Source organism: Schistocerca piceifrons, chromosome 7, assembly GCF_021461385.2.
Source record: "Schistocerca piceifrons isolate TAMUIC-IGC-003096 chromosome 7, iqSchPice1.1, whole genome shotgun sequence".
Classification (NCBI taxonomy): domain Eukaryota; kingdom Metazoa; phylum Arthropoda; class Insecta; order Orthoptera; family Acrididae; genus Schistocerca; species Schistocerca piceifrons.
In genome coordinates this window covers 406,317,637-406,333,297 of record NC_060144.1, presented here as the reverse complement: position 1 = coordinate 406,333,297, position 15,661 = coordinate 406,317,637, and the positions used below count along the sequence as shown (strand labels likewise).

Sequence of the window (15,661 nt, the reverse complement as noted above, 5' to 3'; positions counted from 1 at the left end):
AAAGAATAGCAGGAGGATAGACATACAGTGGCAGTCTAGTACAAACTCACCAAAGAATGGTGAGCCACCTTGTGGGATAACATCTGTGACAATGATAGAAGATAACAAGGCCACATTAATGAACACTGCACTAATTAATTAGTAGATTTCTGTCTGTCTGTGTTGAGATCTAAAAGAGACTAGATGCATGTGTGAAAACTGTATGCATGCCAAGTATAATTAACCTTGTGAATGTATTACATATAGGTTGTGTGTGAAAATACATTCAGGACAGTTATAAAAAAGTCTTTTGAATATTCATTTATCAGTCCACGCAGATTTCTATCATATACAAATCTGCCAAGGACAGTACTTCTACTTATGGCATGTATAAGCTAAAAAAATGCACCGATGATGACTGATAATAGTCGAAATCATTTTGCAACAAAATATATAAATTATGTTTCCGCGACTGGTTACTACACTCTCTATAATTTTATATTCCATTGTCACTGCACAGAAAGGGAACCTTATGAAGCCCAACATTCAAAATAGAGGTATGTGTACATTGGGATCAGGTGACAGCTTCCTGGTCAACAAAGCCATTGCAAGCACTCAGAATACCTTCATCTAGTTTTAGGACATGAGCAATTAACAACAGAACATTATTTCTTATCTTTCATTGTAAATTCTGAATTTGAATGAATTTAAGAAACAGTGCATTTTAGTATTCTTGGTCGATGTGGTATCAAAATTTAAACAATAAAATGATGTTTCAATTAATATAGGTATTTTGCCGTAAACCCGTGACTTCATCACGTGTCACAAGAGACTCTGAAGTCTGCCAGGCAGTCATATTGTTCAAATCAGTTGTAGAACAACAAAGATTTTACCAATTTTGTTGTGGTTATACACACAAATGTCATCAATCAGTCTTTCCTTCTCATCCTGTCTGATAAGTCTCCCCTGACCTAGGGTTCGACCTGGGGTTCTGAGAGACTTTTCTGAACTGTACCTCTTTCCCTAAACCTTCACCCCTCTTCCTTCCCCTTCAACTCTTCTGCAATACAAAGGAGCCACTGGTGCAGAAAGCTTGTAAAAGTTAAATCCTTTTTTGTGTGTTCCCCTGCTGCCACTTGGTGAGTAGTTTCTGTGTCTATCCATTTGTATTATATGAATTAATAGAGGGAAACATTGCACGTGGGAAAAATATATCTAAAAACAAAGATGATGTGACTTACCAAATGAAAGCGCTGGCACGTCGATAGACACACAAACAAACACAAACATACACACAAAATTCAAGCTTTCGCAACAAACTGTTGCCTCATCAGGAAAGAGGGAAGGAGAGGGAAAGACGAAAGGATGTTGCTCTATATGTATGTCCGCCCGCGTCCGCACATGTGCGGACGGACATGCGCGTGCGCACTCCCCCCCCCCCCCCCCCCAGGTAAGTCCCCCCGCCCCTGGGAAACGACTCCCCACCCTCCCCCCCCAAAAACCCACATCCCCCCACCTCCCCCTCTCCCCCTTTTCTGGGTAAGCCTTCACCCCTTGGTTTGGTTTAGATACACTGATGACACCTTTGCTGTACACACTCATTGTGAAGCTGATCTGTTAAAATTCCTGGAATCTCTAAATACCTTCTCCCAATTAGATTTCACATGATCCTATTCCAGATCCCATACTGCTTTTCTTTATGTTGATCTCATCCTCACTGAAGACCATCTATACACTTACGTCCCCATCAAACCTATTAACAAACAACAGTACTTACATTTTGACAGATGCCATCCTTTCCATGTCAAATGTCCCTGCCATACAGCCTTGGCATTCGAGGCAAACGTATCTGATCAGCTGAAAACTCCTTACAGCTATACAACACCACTCTCAATTCAGCCTTCATGGACTTAATTATTCCAACAGCCTAGTAAAAAGCAGATTTCCCAGGTCATCACATCAAATCCTGGTACTATTATCCCTCCAAAACACAACTTCAGAGCATACCGCTTGTCACCCAGTATTATCGTCGCCTTGAATGTATGAATCAACTACTTTAACAAGGCAATGGCTTCCTAAAATCATGCCCTAAAATGAGATCTTTTCTGTCTGAGATTTTGCCCACCAGACCTAGAATAGCTTTTCATCACCCTCCCAATCTCCACAATATCCTTGTCAGACCCTATGCTCCTCCTGCACCAAGCTCCCTACCCTACAGCTCCTAGCCCTGTGACCATCCTCACTGTAAGACTTGCCCTATGCACCCTCCTACCACCACCAATTCCAGCCTTGTAACTAGCAAAACACATACTATCGAAGAGAGATCCATCTATGAAAGGACACATCATATACCAGCTGTTATATAAACACTGTACGGCCTTTACCATTGGCATGATTACCAACCAGTTATCAGTCACGACGAATGGGCGTAGGCAGAGGGTGTATACAGGCAACACAAAATATTCTGTTGCAGAGCTTGCTCTACAACATGACAGTCATGACCTCAGTGCGTTTCACCACTCGTGCCATCTGGATTCTTCCCCCAGACACCAGTTTCTCAGAACTCCGCAGGTGGGAACTAACACTACAACATGTCCTTGGTTCTCACCACTCGCCTGGCCTTAATTTACGTTAATTCCTTCTGTCTCAGCACTTATTCCCAGTAACAACTCCTTTCTTTACTCCATTTTCATTTTGTAAATCTTTAATTTTCTAACTTATCTATTTTTCGCCATCTCCTGTCCCACCTCTGTTACGTACAATGCAGTTACCTTTTCACTATTATTAACTCATGCATGATGTTTTAGTAGTAATCTCTGTCTTACATATTATCCTGTCTTCCACCTTTAAGCTCTCAGGTTTTCAAATCTCCTCCAGTGCAGTCTTTCCTTCTGATCCCGTCCGGTAAGTCTCCCATAATCTGTGGTTCTGGGTGACTTTTCTGAACTGTACCCCTTTCACCCCTTTCCCTAAACCTGTCCAGTCTTTTTCCTTAACCCCTCTTCCTTCCCCTTTAACTCTTCTGCCAGAAAAAGGAGTCACTGGTTCCGAAAGCTTGTAAAAATTAAATCATTTTATGTGTGTGATCCCCTGCTGCCGCTTGGTGAGTAGATTCCTGATCTATCCGTTTATATTATATTATCAACGACAGATTATTTTTGTTCTATAAAAAGGTTTGTAGTACAACTTAAAGTGTTTTTAAGAATTACTTCAAGAAAGAACCCTCTGTAATAGTAATAGTAATAATAATAATAATAATAATTAGTAACAGTAGTGGCAATTTCTATTGTATGTTCATATAGGAATTTGGAAGACTGGATAGATTATACGTGTGAACTGTGTAACCCAGAATGCAATGGATTCGATAATGCAACTCTAAGATAGATGGTATACATTAAAGTAACTTTTTTCCTTTTGTTTGGAGAGGAACTATTAACAGAATCCCATAAAAATTGCTATAACATTGTTTTTCCTGTATGTGACTGCACTCCAATTTCAGAATAACAGTATAATATTGTTTGAGCTGGAAATAATTTTAAATACAAATATTATCATCATATTCTGTTCTCCAAACCAATATCTATTTTGTGTGGGCTTCAAAAATATCAAATCAGAATCATGTACAACATATCTACCCAAGATGTTCAATAGTTTTTTAACATTTTATTAATGATTTTACTTACATACATATACAAAAGCCACACAACTACATGGGTTACCCCGCAACAAAAATTTCCCAATAGCTGTAAAAGGAAAGAAAACATTTATCAGCAATGAGCAATGAGCTACTTCTACACATGAAATGAAATTTTATTATTTTTGTCATAGCAAGGCAGCATGTTTGGTATTCCCATTGCATTGAAATCTGTCACCTGACATTATAATCGCTGTGTTTCAGCCGCTGCAACTTCTTGCAGCCAAAAATTTTGTCCAAACAAGACTTGCTCGAAGCAGAAGAAAAGACAGAAATCAGTGAGATCGAGAACAGCAGTACTGGATGGATAGCTAACACGTCTCACAGTAATGCCCGTAGAAAATGTGATGTGTGGACACTTTAAAAACTTTGGAAATCTGGCTGCACTAACAATATTATATTTACTTTGTCAGGACATCCAACCAATAAACTACATTAATCTAACAACAAATATCAACTGATGCACAGTTACTTGTTACTTTATCAATGGTTTTATTTCACAGCTGGCACCAAAAAGAGCCACATCCACCATTTCCAGTCACTAAAACAAATCCATGTGCCATCATAAATGCAAAATTTCTCTCGAGATAGCCACCTCCTGCATCCCTTGCAAATGTGCACTTACCTTTCTCAATGAGCAGATGGTGCATGAGAAATCTAGTTTCTGGATACCCTCAGTACATCAATTTCCATTATTTCACATATATCCGAAAGTACAGTTCTATACAGAAATAGGAGGCATTAACAAGCAGTAGTCTCCCAACAAAATGCTTCTTATAAGTTTTACACAGCGACTTATCTTTCACAAAGTACTTATTCTTTATTGATCTCTACTGCGGAAACAGTTAATATCTATATGTAAATCAGTTTCTGTAGACACATGACTGGCAGGTCAGTGTCCCTGCCAAGCTAATGATGTTAAAATAAAAAATTATATATTTGCTATTTTCTCATATATTACAATACACATTCAAGAAATATGTGAACAGATATTAACAATTACGAACAGATATTAACGATTACCTTAATGAAGATATAAAGATGTTTCCAAAGAAGCATCTTCTTTTTGTAAGTCTCCTCGGTCTGTTGATTTTCAATGAACTTCTCCCAAATGTCTAGTGACAGCTGAAAAATTTGAAATATTAAGGCATCTTAAATCCACTGAACTATCAGATGAATGATTTAAAATGACAGAATCAAAACAATATGGTTAAACTTTAAACACTTACACTTGATTGGAAAAAAGTGGAATGCTCCCACAAATAAGACTAGACATTTCCGTCTATGTAGTATTTAAAACTCAATATTTTTTCATGAAGTATCTTTGTGTATTAATGGCTGAGAAAGCTATTTTATGAGCAGGTGAATTTCTAATCATTTCTTCTTATCACTCCTAGATACTGGCTTTTAAATTGTGAGATTTTACTACAACAGGAAAGTCTCTATTCATTTCTACTTATTCCCACAAAATTATATGCCCAATATTAGAAAGTGCCCTGGGTGCTCTAGAACTTAGTTGTTAAGTACCATCACACAACTGCTTCAACTGCACTCTGCCATACATTTTTCCAATGGTCTTTGTTCATAGGTCATGTCTGCAATGTCAAGTCCATAACAATTCTGCTTAATATCCAGCCATGTCACAATGACAATTCCCATTCACGTAACAGTACAACAGATTCAACACACAAAAAACATGAAAAATTAGTAGTTATCATGAAATGAGTTACTGAGCCTCTATTCAAATACAGAAATTATATAGCTATAAACGTATATTTTGTCTAAAAAAATTGGCATGATGTTACTAACAACTCTTACAAAATTCTGACAAGCGAAGATCTATACCATGCACAGAATCAAAGTTTATCTGAATGTACAGGAAGTCTCACAGACAAAAGCTACGTTTGCCAACACTTTTTAATTTGCATGCCAGCTATCAACTCATAATATTTTTTGCCATCATATTTTCACTTGATCACTTTCAGTACATCATCTCATGGATGTGTTAAGTGATAATCTAAAACATCTGGAGATTTCTTCTCTACTGTGGCTCCACATACTGTTTAGCATTGAACTTAATGGAACAACATATTACTCATACAATTTACTACACTCTACAATATCAGCCGAAAAACTTATATGATGAACTGCAAATTAGTGTGCATATATACATACAGGGTTATTCTAAATGATGGACCCACTCTCAAAAATTCATATGTATTCAAGTACAAATCCAAAATGAACAAGCTTAATACCAATGAAAAGAAGTAGTTTCAAAGTGATTGGCGGGTGGTGGCTGGTGGGCGGTGATGGTTTAAGAAGCAGCCAGTACAGTTCGCACAGCAGTAGGGCCTTCATTCTGTTTCACTGTCAGTTGTGAATGAGACGGTGACTGTGGAGCACAAGGTTTTCTGCTTTCTTGAGTTCGCAAAAAATGATTCACAAATTGCAGTGCAGCGGGCATTTCGTACCACACTGAACATTTATAACATTCATCACATTTATAATTATTAACTAATTATTAAAAACTAATTAATTACAAATTAATTAAATTTATTAAACTGATATCAAACATTATGAAAAATTTTTGAAACTTCCTCTTGTCATTGGTTTATTTCATTGGTATAAAGCTGCTTCATTTTGGATTTGTACTTGAATAAATATGAAGTTTTCAAAATAGGTCCCTATATTATAAATATATTATAAATTGAAGTCCTCCCACAGCATTTTTTTCTGTCTGTATGTGAAGGCTAATCTCAGGCAGTAATATAGGATTTGATAAGGTTCTCCTTAAGACAGACTGATTCACGAGAAAAGTTTGCGTATGTAATTTATTACCACCACGCCACATAATTCGTCTTGCCACAGACAGTTAGTGCTTCCTATATGAAGCTGGACATGTCACTAGTTCATACGCACCTTGACTGTGTATTAAAATTACTTGTGGATACCTTTCAAGTTGAAATCTTATATCCAAATCTTTTGCTGGAAATGCAGTCACTGACATCATCCTCCTTTTTCATTGGTGTTTGACCTGCATGCTGGCAGGGCCCACTGTTTTGGCGCTCTGTCACAATTTTATCCAATATTGTGGCCAATCAGGGTGCATGCAGGAGATCTTGAGATCATCATGCAGAGTGGAAAAATTCATCATTCCCTAGATTGTCCTACTGGCCATTTATCATTTAATCTCAAACTAAAACCAGTCCTTGAAACTGTTGCATCTGTTCTGAGAACATGCCCATACCATCATAGACATATTTTCCTAATCTTGTCTGCTACTGGTGCTACTCCACATAATTTATGAACTTCATAATTTGTGATATGATCATGCAGAGCTATTCCAGATGTCCACCTGAGCATCTTAGTTCACATGACTTCTTTTGTTGAAGGCCAGTATTCAGCACCATGCAGTGCAACTGAACAGATTACTGTTTGGTATACTTTCAACTGGAGCCTGTTTGGAATCTTCTGGTCACAAGTAAACCAGTCACAGAACTCCATTTGAGGCACTGCAGCTCAGGTGGTTACAGATTCCTGCACCGAGATTTCCATCACCAGCAATTGTCAAGCCTCGGTACTTAAAAGTCACTATTCTTAGGAGGTCAACACCACTGATTCTGATAGTAGCCAGTAGAGCTACTACCGCTAGGTAGTTCTTCCAGGCTTGTACTTGACACTGCAAGTCAGTTTTAGCTTCAAAGCCTAATAACACATCAACAAACAGTAACGAAGAGGTTGCAGTTTTCTGCAAATCTTCTGTGACCATATCCATTACTGTGATGAAGGAGAGATAAGTGTGTGTGTGTGTGTGTGTGTGTGTGTGTGTGTGTGTGTGTGTGTGTGACTATTAGGGTCATGGTAGAGCAGTCTGACTCAACTTACTAGTTCTCCAGGTACTCCATCGTAGAGCAAGCCAAATCAACTCAAGTGCACCTCTGTCAAATGCCTTTTCAAGGTAAAGGAAAGCAAGGTGTAGATGTATTGACTTCTTATTATTTCATATATTCCATTAATATAATATTGTTGAATAATCCATGCACCTGCTTTATTGATGGTATTTAATTCAAATGATCGATTTCGAAACTAAACAACTTCATCTTAAGGTGTGTGTGTGTGTGTGTGTGTGTGTGTGTGTGTGTGTGTGTGTGTGTGTGCGTGTGCACGTGTCCAGTTCCAAAATAGAGCACTTAAAGTGATTCAAAACAAACAACATAAATCAGCAGCGCAGTATGCAGAAAATATGGATATTCCTTGGTATATCCACTATGAAGATCACATATTGAGTTACACACGATGAGCCAGCATAAAACATCTGTTGCTGTACGTCCGTTCTTCATACTGGGTACACGCAAAAATTGGCATATTTTATGCTTACAGCAGAACCACATGGTGGTTAAAATTTATATCACATAATATGTACTTCAATATTCTAGATGAGCTGAACGGCCACAAACATGTCTGAAAATGAAATGTATAATTTCAAAATCGATCATGTGCAACACCATCAATAATACAGCTGAATGTTTATCCAATAATAGTATATTAAATACAGGAGCCAATAAAACCGAAATTATAAACAAAAATCTGTTTACTAGGCAAAAGACACTGAAGTCTATACACCAAATTGTGTGTATTAAACCAATAATACTTGTTTAATATACTATTAAGTAACGCACCATACCACTGGCCATAACGTTCAAGAAATATTGTGTTTCCAATCTACTTCTACAACGCTACTGCAGAAAAAAACCATTAATACCTTATCCCACTGAGAACCATTTGTAAGTCGGGGAGGAGGTGGTGAGGCAGCAACCTGCATGAGATGTGCATGTGCGAGGAAATGATCGGGTGCTGTAAAGACAGGTGGCCCACATCCACCAGAGTGAAAAGGCAGAAAAAAGCGCCTACGTGACTGCCTCTGTGACTGCTGCAATTGTTGTTGCTGCTGCTGCTGCTGCTGCTGCTGCTGGTGGTGGTGTTGCTGCTGCTGCTGTTGTTGTTGTTGTTGTTGTTGTTGCTGCTGCTGCTGCTGCATGGGGTGCCGCAAAGGCAGTGCCTGAGTATACTGTTGCCTCTGGTGGTTACTGTTGCTGCTGCCACTGTTGTTATAATGCCGCTTATTTTGGTAACTGCCATTGTTCCCACTGCGGTAATATGGTGGCTGGTGTTGCTGATGTTGGTGGTGACTGTGAAGGTGATAGTGGTGAGGATGATGCTGGTGCTTCTGCTGTTGATAAAATGTTTGTTGTGACTGTCCAGAAGAGCAGCCACCACCATGCACATCATGTAGCCTCCTAAATTACATACAAAAACACACATTTAATATTAAAACAAATACCTACTACTTTTAAACAATTGCAATATCAATGAACATGACAATGTGTAAAATCCGAGAGAGTAATTTCATTGCCTAAAAATGCAATATTAAACATATTTATAAGGAACATAACTTCTTTACTAAATGCCTAATTTAGTTGTTAATAACATGCCAGAAAAATCTTCATTCACGCATCAGTTAAATGGCGCAAAATTTAGTTGTCTACAAGGACCCTTCTCTACAATAAGCTTATATTATATGTGAACATACCCATAATACAGATTACGTATCTACTGAAAACACACACACACACACACACACACACACACACACACACACACAGCTCACCGTCTCTGGCCACTGAGGCCAAGCTGCGAGCAACTGCATGTGACAGGAGAAGCAATCTGCGTGGTGGGGATAAGGAGGATGCTGGGATGGGAAAGGGGAAGGGGAGGATGAGGGAAAGTATAGAAGAGTAAGGGGCGGGGGAGGGTGTAATGCTGCTTGTGAGAGCATGAATTGAAGTCGTGGAGACAGAGTAGGCCTGCTAGGTACAGTCGTGAAGCTTGAAGGGGGTGGGGGAGAGGTGGACAGGTGGGGAGGGAAGTAGAGGAGGGGTGGGGAGTGAGGGGAAGAGAGACTAGTGGGTGCACTGGCGGAACAGAAGGTTCTGTTGCATTGGGGTAGGAGAGGGGAAAGGGACAAGTGGGTGAAGGATAGGCACTAACAAAAGTTGAGGCCAGGGAGTGTTACAAGAACATAGGATATATCACAATGAGAGTTCCCACCTGCACAATTCAGAAAAGCTGTTAGGGATGATCCAGATGGCACAGGCTGTGAAGAAATCATTGATGTGAAGCACATTGTGTTGGGCAGCCTGCTCAGCAACTGAGTGGTCCAGCTATTTCTTGGCCACAATTTGTCAGTGGCCATTCATGCAGACAAATAGCTTGTTGGTTATCATCAGAGCTCAGTGGTTATAATCCTAGACTCCAACTTTATCACACTTCCTGCCTAGCTCTCGCATATTTTCGTGTGTTATTTTCTGTATGTTCCTGTGCCACATGAACTTGTTGAACCTCGAATTACCACACCCCCCTTTTTCTCTTATTCTCATTTGCACATACTAACCTTTCCTAATCAGGTCCCCCCCCCCTCCCCCCTCTTCATACATACCCAACCAACAATATAAACCCCACATTATCATCACTTATTATTTATTTTTCTCTTTGGCTCATAGTGTTTTCACATGAGTTTCAGTTCATTTTAGCCTCTCACTATCAGGCCTATTCCCTCAGATTTCACCTTTTCCCCCCATACTTCACCCATTCCACCCTTTCAGTGATTTTTCCTGCATATTTTTATACATTTTGCATATTTTAGGAGATTTTTCACATGTATTTTTGTGTGTTTTTATTGCCCACCATAAATTCTTGCTCCTTCCATCTGCGCAAATGCAGCAGTTTCCTTACACCAAGCCAGAACCCAGTCCCAAATACTGTTCCTGGGTTGTCGCCTGGCTCATGAAATCCACCCAAATTTCCTTACCATCAAATTACCCACCTCTGGTTGCAACCTCTCCTTCCACAATGACCTCCATCTGTTCAAATTCCACCAGTCCATAGCCCTCAGCAAAAAAGTCCTGCAAAACCATGCAAATTAGGCCCAAACGTCCTTACAATACCTTCTCTTCATCTGTAAAAGTCTCCTGCTCTACAGTCCCACCAAATTCTTGTATCCCATCATTCACAATGAAAGTCTTGCCCTCCAGGAACTATAGATGCATGAACAATGCAATCTCAAGAAACTCTCCAACCTTTTCACCTCCAACTCCTGTCATGGACTACCACCATCCACAACCTCGACAACAGCCTCCAACCCTCACTCACATCCCCTCTTAGCTGACAAATCCTTCCATGTAGACCTACTACATTTACCATACCCTCAGAAACTCCTTCCCACAACAATTCAGAATCCAGAACATAAACAGACCCACAACACAGTCATGAACCTTTCCTCCAAAAGCCTTAGTCCCACAGAAGTATCATTCGCTTCCAAAGGCCTTACCTTTAGCTCCACTCCCAAATTCAATCACAGTGGATTTGTTAGAGACCACCTCTCCTTCATCCAGTTCCTACAGTTGAAACCTTTTCGCCACCAACCCTACCAATCAGACTCAACCAAAAGCCTATGTTGAATCCTGCCCGACTCAGTTCACTCCTCCACCCAACCATAATCCACCCCCACTTCCCCCAAATCACTACTATTAACATTCCAGAATTTTGTAACCTCGAACCTTACCTCACCATCATCCATTAAATCACTCAGCATGCAAGCTAATCTAACATTCACAGAAACAATCGCAATAAACTTGAACCGCAAGGATTACCAGACAGAGGGACAGTTGTCACATTCATCCACCTACAAACCCTGCCACACTGACCCCATTCCAGGATCTCCAGCCTCTTCTCAGCTCCTTATGCCCATCTCAGAACCTCTCTGCTGAGCATCTCTCTCCTAATCCCTACCACTCCCCACACCCCTGCCTTCTACATCTTTCCTAAAGTCCATAAACCCAATCACCCAAGACACCCCATTGTGGTCGGTGACTGTGCTTCCACTGACAGCTTCTCTGCTCTTGTGGACTAACACCTTCAGCCTAAGTCCATTCACAAGCCTCATCCATCCCATCAAGGCAGGGCTACCTGTGATAGCAGCCATGTGACCTACAAACTATTCTGCGATCACAAACTGTGCTGCGATCACCACGCTGCATTCTACACCAGCATGACAATCAACAAGATATCTGTCCACATGAATGGCCACTGACAAGCCGGACCATCCAGTTGCTGTACATGCTGCCCAACACAATGTGTTTCACTTCAATGACTGCTTCACAGCCTGTGCTATATAGACCCTCCCTAGCAACACCAGCTTTTCTGAACTGCACATGTGGGAATTCTCCCTGCAATGTTATCTTACGTTCCCATAATCTCACTGGCGTCAACTTCGTTAATCCCTGTCCTTCACCCTCCTGTCCCCTTTCCTGTCCCTACCCCAGCACTACATGGCCTTCTATTCCACCAATACACCCACTAGTTCTTCCTTTTCCCCCCTCCTCTACTTCTCTCCTTCTCCACTCCCTACCCCCCTCAAACTCCCTCACTGCACCAAGCAGTCCTACCCCATACCCACCATGTCCTTGCATGCTCCCACAAGCAGCACTATATCGTCCACCACTCCTAACCTGCTACCCCTCCCCCTCACTGCTCCAGCCTCCGCTTTACCCCCACCACCCACATTGCTTTTCCCCATCAGGTGCAAGTGTTCCCAGTCCGTCTTAGTGGCCAGAGACAGTAGTCATGTGTGAATTTGTGGAGGTGTGTGTGTTTTCTACATAAGAAGATGGCCTTTTGGCCAAAAGCTCACATGTACAACAGTCTTTTCATTGTGTCTGTCTGCACTCAACATCTCCTCTACATGGGGAATATCACTATCTTTTTCATAATATTGTCAAAACTGAATCACTAAATTGTCATAAGACCAATGCATACATATCAAACATAAAAACACAAAATGAAGCTGAGCTGACATGCACAAATTTATATATGCATTGAATCTCAAGCTAACAGAATTTTCTAAAATTTCTTCATCAGATTCACTAGTTACACTCAAAACTAGGTAGTGGTAACCAATAAAATACTTAACTGGTGGATATAACGCCATTTTTTAAATAAATAGTTCTGTAGTTTGTTAGCTGAGCAAGTGAAGTGTACATTGAACCACTTCCGAAAGTATTTTACATTGGAAAATCAACTACCTACATTTCCATTGTCTCTGAGGGCCTCTCCTACAGTAGCAAATGAGAGGTAAGTCACAAAAATGTACCTTACACGCAGGCCTAATTTCCAGAAAACCAAAGCACAGCTGCAAAAGACTGTAATGGTCAAGTTTAGCTTCTGTTAAGAATTTTGTTAGTCATAATCAAAGTTAAGGGTAAAACAGATTTTTCTGTTTTTATTACCTTCATATTTGTATTCCATACTCTAGCAGGACAGATATGGAACTTGCTGCTGTACATAGCTGCAGGAGCCAACCATGATCTACACGCACGCACGCATGCACTGAAGTGCCAAAGAAACCGGTATAGGAATGTGTATTCAAATACAGACACACGTAAACAGGCAGAATATGGTGCTGTGATCAGCAATGCCTATATAACACAACACGTGCCTGGCGCAGTTGTTAAGATCAGATACAGCTACTAAAATGGCAGGTTATCAAGATTTAAGTGAGTTTGAATATAGTGTTATAGTCAGTGCATGAGCGATGGGACACAGCACTCCAAGGTAGCGATGAAGTGGGGATTTCCCTGTACAACCATTTCATGAGTGTACGACACCATCCTAGCTTTTGTACTAACAGTTGCTTTCTTGAAGAGGACTGTTTGGAGAAGGTTACAAAGGAAGGACAGGTAACTCAGATCTCAGGATGAAAGGGACCTGCAACAGGTGTTATGGGTCCTCCCTATTTAACATCCCCCCCCCCTCCCTCTCTCTCTCTCTCTCTCTCTCTCTCTCTCTCTCTCTCTCTCTCTCTCTCTCTCTCTCTCTCTCTCTCCCCCCCCCTCCCTCCCCCCCCCCCACCACCCCCGCACCCCTCCTTCCTTCCCACTCTCCATTACATACATGTGTGTATCGTCAGTACTGGTGTTGCTCCTCAATGTAGGTACTGGCCAGCAATTCTGCCTCACAATTTTGTAGTTTCCTTGAGAGAATTTTCCTTTCCACACAATTAACCTCAAGATTATTTTACAGGAAAACTTTTAGGATACTGCAACACATCATCCTCTTCAGTCACATCACAATTAATTTTTGAGGGTAACTTACAGAATTACATGTTTACTTTTTTATTGGGTTTGCAAGGGGGGTTACATCATAGTACAATATTCATTACACACAACATTAGAAGCCAATGACCCTGCAAGGAGCTCAGAAAGTTTAATACAAAATCTTAAGTGTGTACTTAAGATCTCTATTTCCAATATGCTACTAAACTGAATTTATAGTGAGAAGGGAAAAGTAATTTCCTTGCGGTCACACAGGAGTATCCCGTATAGTAAATACTTTTATCCTCTATTTTTAATCGTATGTAAAAAGAAAAAGACGATTATTACAAGTTCCCTTCTTTAAAATGAATGAGTACCATAAAATCAAACTGATTAAGTGTAAGCCATAATAGATTCAATAAGTAAAATCAAAAGACTATATCATGATGGCATTATCAGAAACTGGCACACAGTGTTTTTATGTACAAGAAAATATTTATATACGGCATACGTAACGGATAAGTCCGACTGTAAACTTAAGTTACCTAAGAATAATCCGGACTTTCTAAAGCGTTATTTATATATAATGCTATTATACATGATTCTTTTGAGTATAATTACAAGTATGTTTCACACAGTCGAAGTTTGATTTTGAGTCAACTAGAATTTGCCTTACACAAGAAAGGTAAACTACAGATTCATCACGATTAACCAGGAATGGTTTAAAGAAACATTTATATTACAACAAATTAAATATGTAACAAAATGAAAGAACCCACTGAAAGTGACAATGGGTAAGTATAATAAAAACCTAAGAATATTTCTCCTTTTAATGTGTACCCACAAGTCTGGTGAACAAGTATGTAACACAGCAACGTGGGACTATCCTATTTGTTCTTACACCATTCCTAACAGCATTTTTTCCCCTGATATATGAAGTGTGATCAAACAGTAAGATGGGCTTAAATTTTCTTTAAAAAAATCTTTACTTATTCATCAACATCAACTATGTCCCCTTCAAAGGAACCCCCTGGATATAATACACTTGTGTCAGCACTTTTTCCAATCTTGGAAGATGTCTGGAACACACTTTCCGCTATGGGCTTTATCTCCTTCAGTGATTCTGTTTTTATCTCATCTAAGGTAACACAATGACATCCTTTCCTAGTTCTCCTCAGCCTCGGGAACAGAAAGAAGTCAGAGTGCCGTGTCCACCGAATATAGCAGTTGAGACAACGTAACAGCTTTGTTTTCTGCCAAAAAGTCATGAACAAGCATTGAAGTGTGAGTGGGAGCATATCGTGATGCGATTTCCCCCGAGTTGCTTTGCCACACTTCTGGATTGCCCGCAAATCAGTTGTGGGGAGGCCAATCTCCAGAGATGGTTTACTGGTGGCCTCTTTCGCCAGGTGGTCAACATTTTCATTGCCGGGTATCCCAACATGGCCTGGGGTCCACAAAGACCACAGATCGGCCACAACGGGCAAGAGTATGCAGGGACTCCTGGACAGCCATCACCAGACGAGAGCGAGGAAAGCACCAGTCGACAGCTTGTAAACTGCTCAGGGAGTCACTACAGATAACGAAGGATTCACCTGAGCAGGAGCGGATATAGTCTAGGGCACAAAAGATGGCAAGCAGCTCAGCAGTGAAAACCCTGCAGCCAGGCGGCAATGAACGTTGTTCGGAATGGTCCCCTAGAGTTAGAGCATAACTGACACGACCAGCAACCATCGAACCGTCAGTGCAAACAAATGCCAGAGCCCTGATACATGGCGAGGATGGAATAAAAGCGGCGACGGAAGGCCTCCGGAGGGACTGAGTCCTTCGGGCCCTGTGC

The 15,661-nt window shown here is 40.5% G+C and overlaps 1 protein-coding gene across 2 annotated transcripts in view; it reads right to left on the bottom strand.

Moving 5' to 3' along the window:
* Window positions 1–15,661, bottom strand: part of LOC124805355 (poly(A) RNA polymerase gld-2 homolog A-like) — a 161,767-nt gene that overhangs the window by 112,663 nt on the left and 33,443 nt on the right. For both annotated transcript variants that reach the window (XM_047265894.1, XM_047265895.1), the window contains exons 4-5: window positions 8,436–8,970; window positions 4,697–4,798 (exon numbers count right to left, since the gene is read on the bottom strand). In XM_047265894.1, coding sequence (XP_047121850.1) covers window positions 4,697–4,798; window positions 8,436–8,970 — 637 coding nt within the window. The remainder of the gene's footprint in view (window positions 1–4,696; window positions 4,799–8,435; window positions 8,971–15,661) is intronic.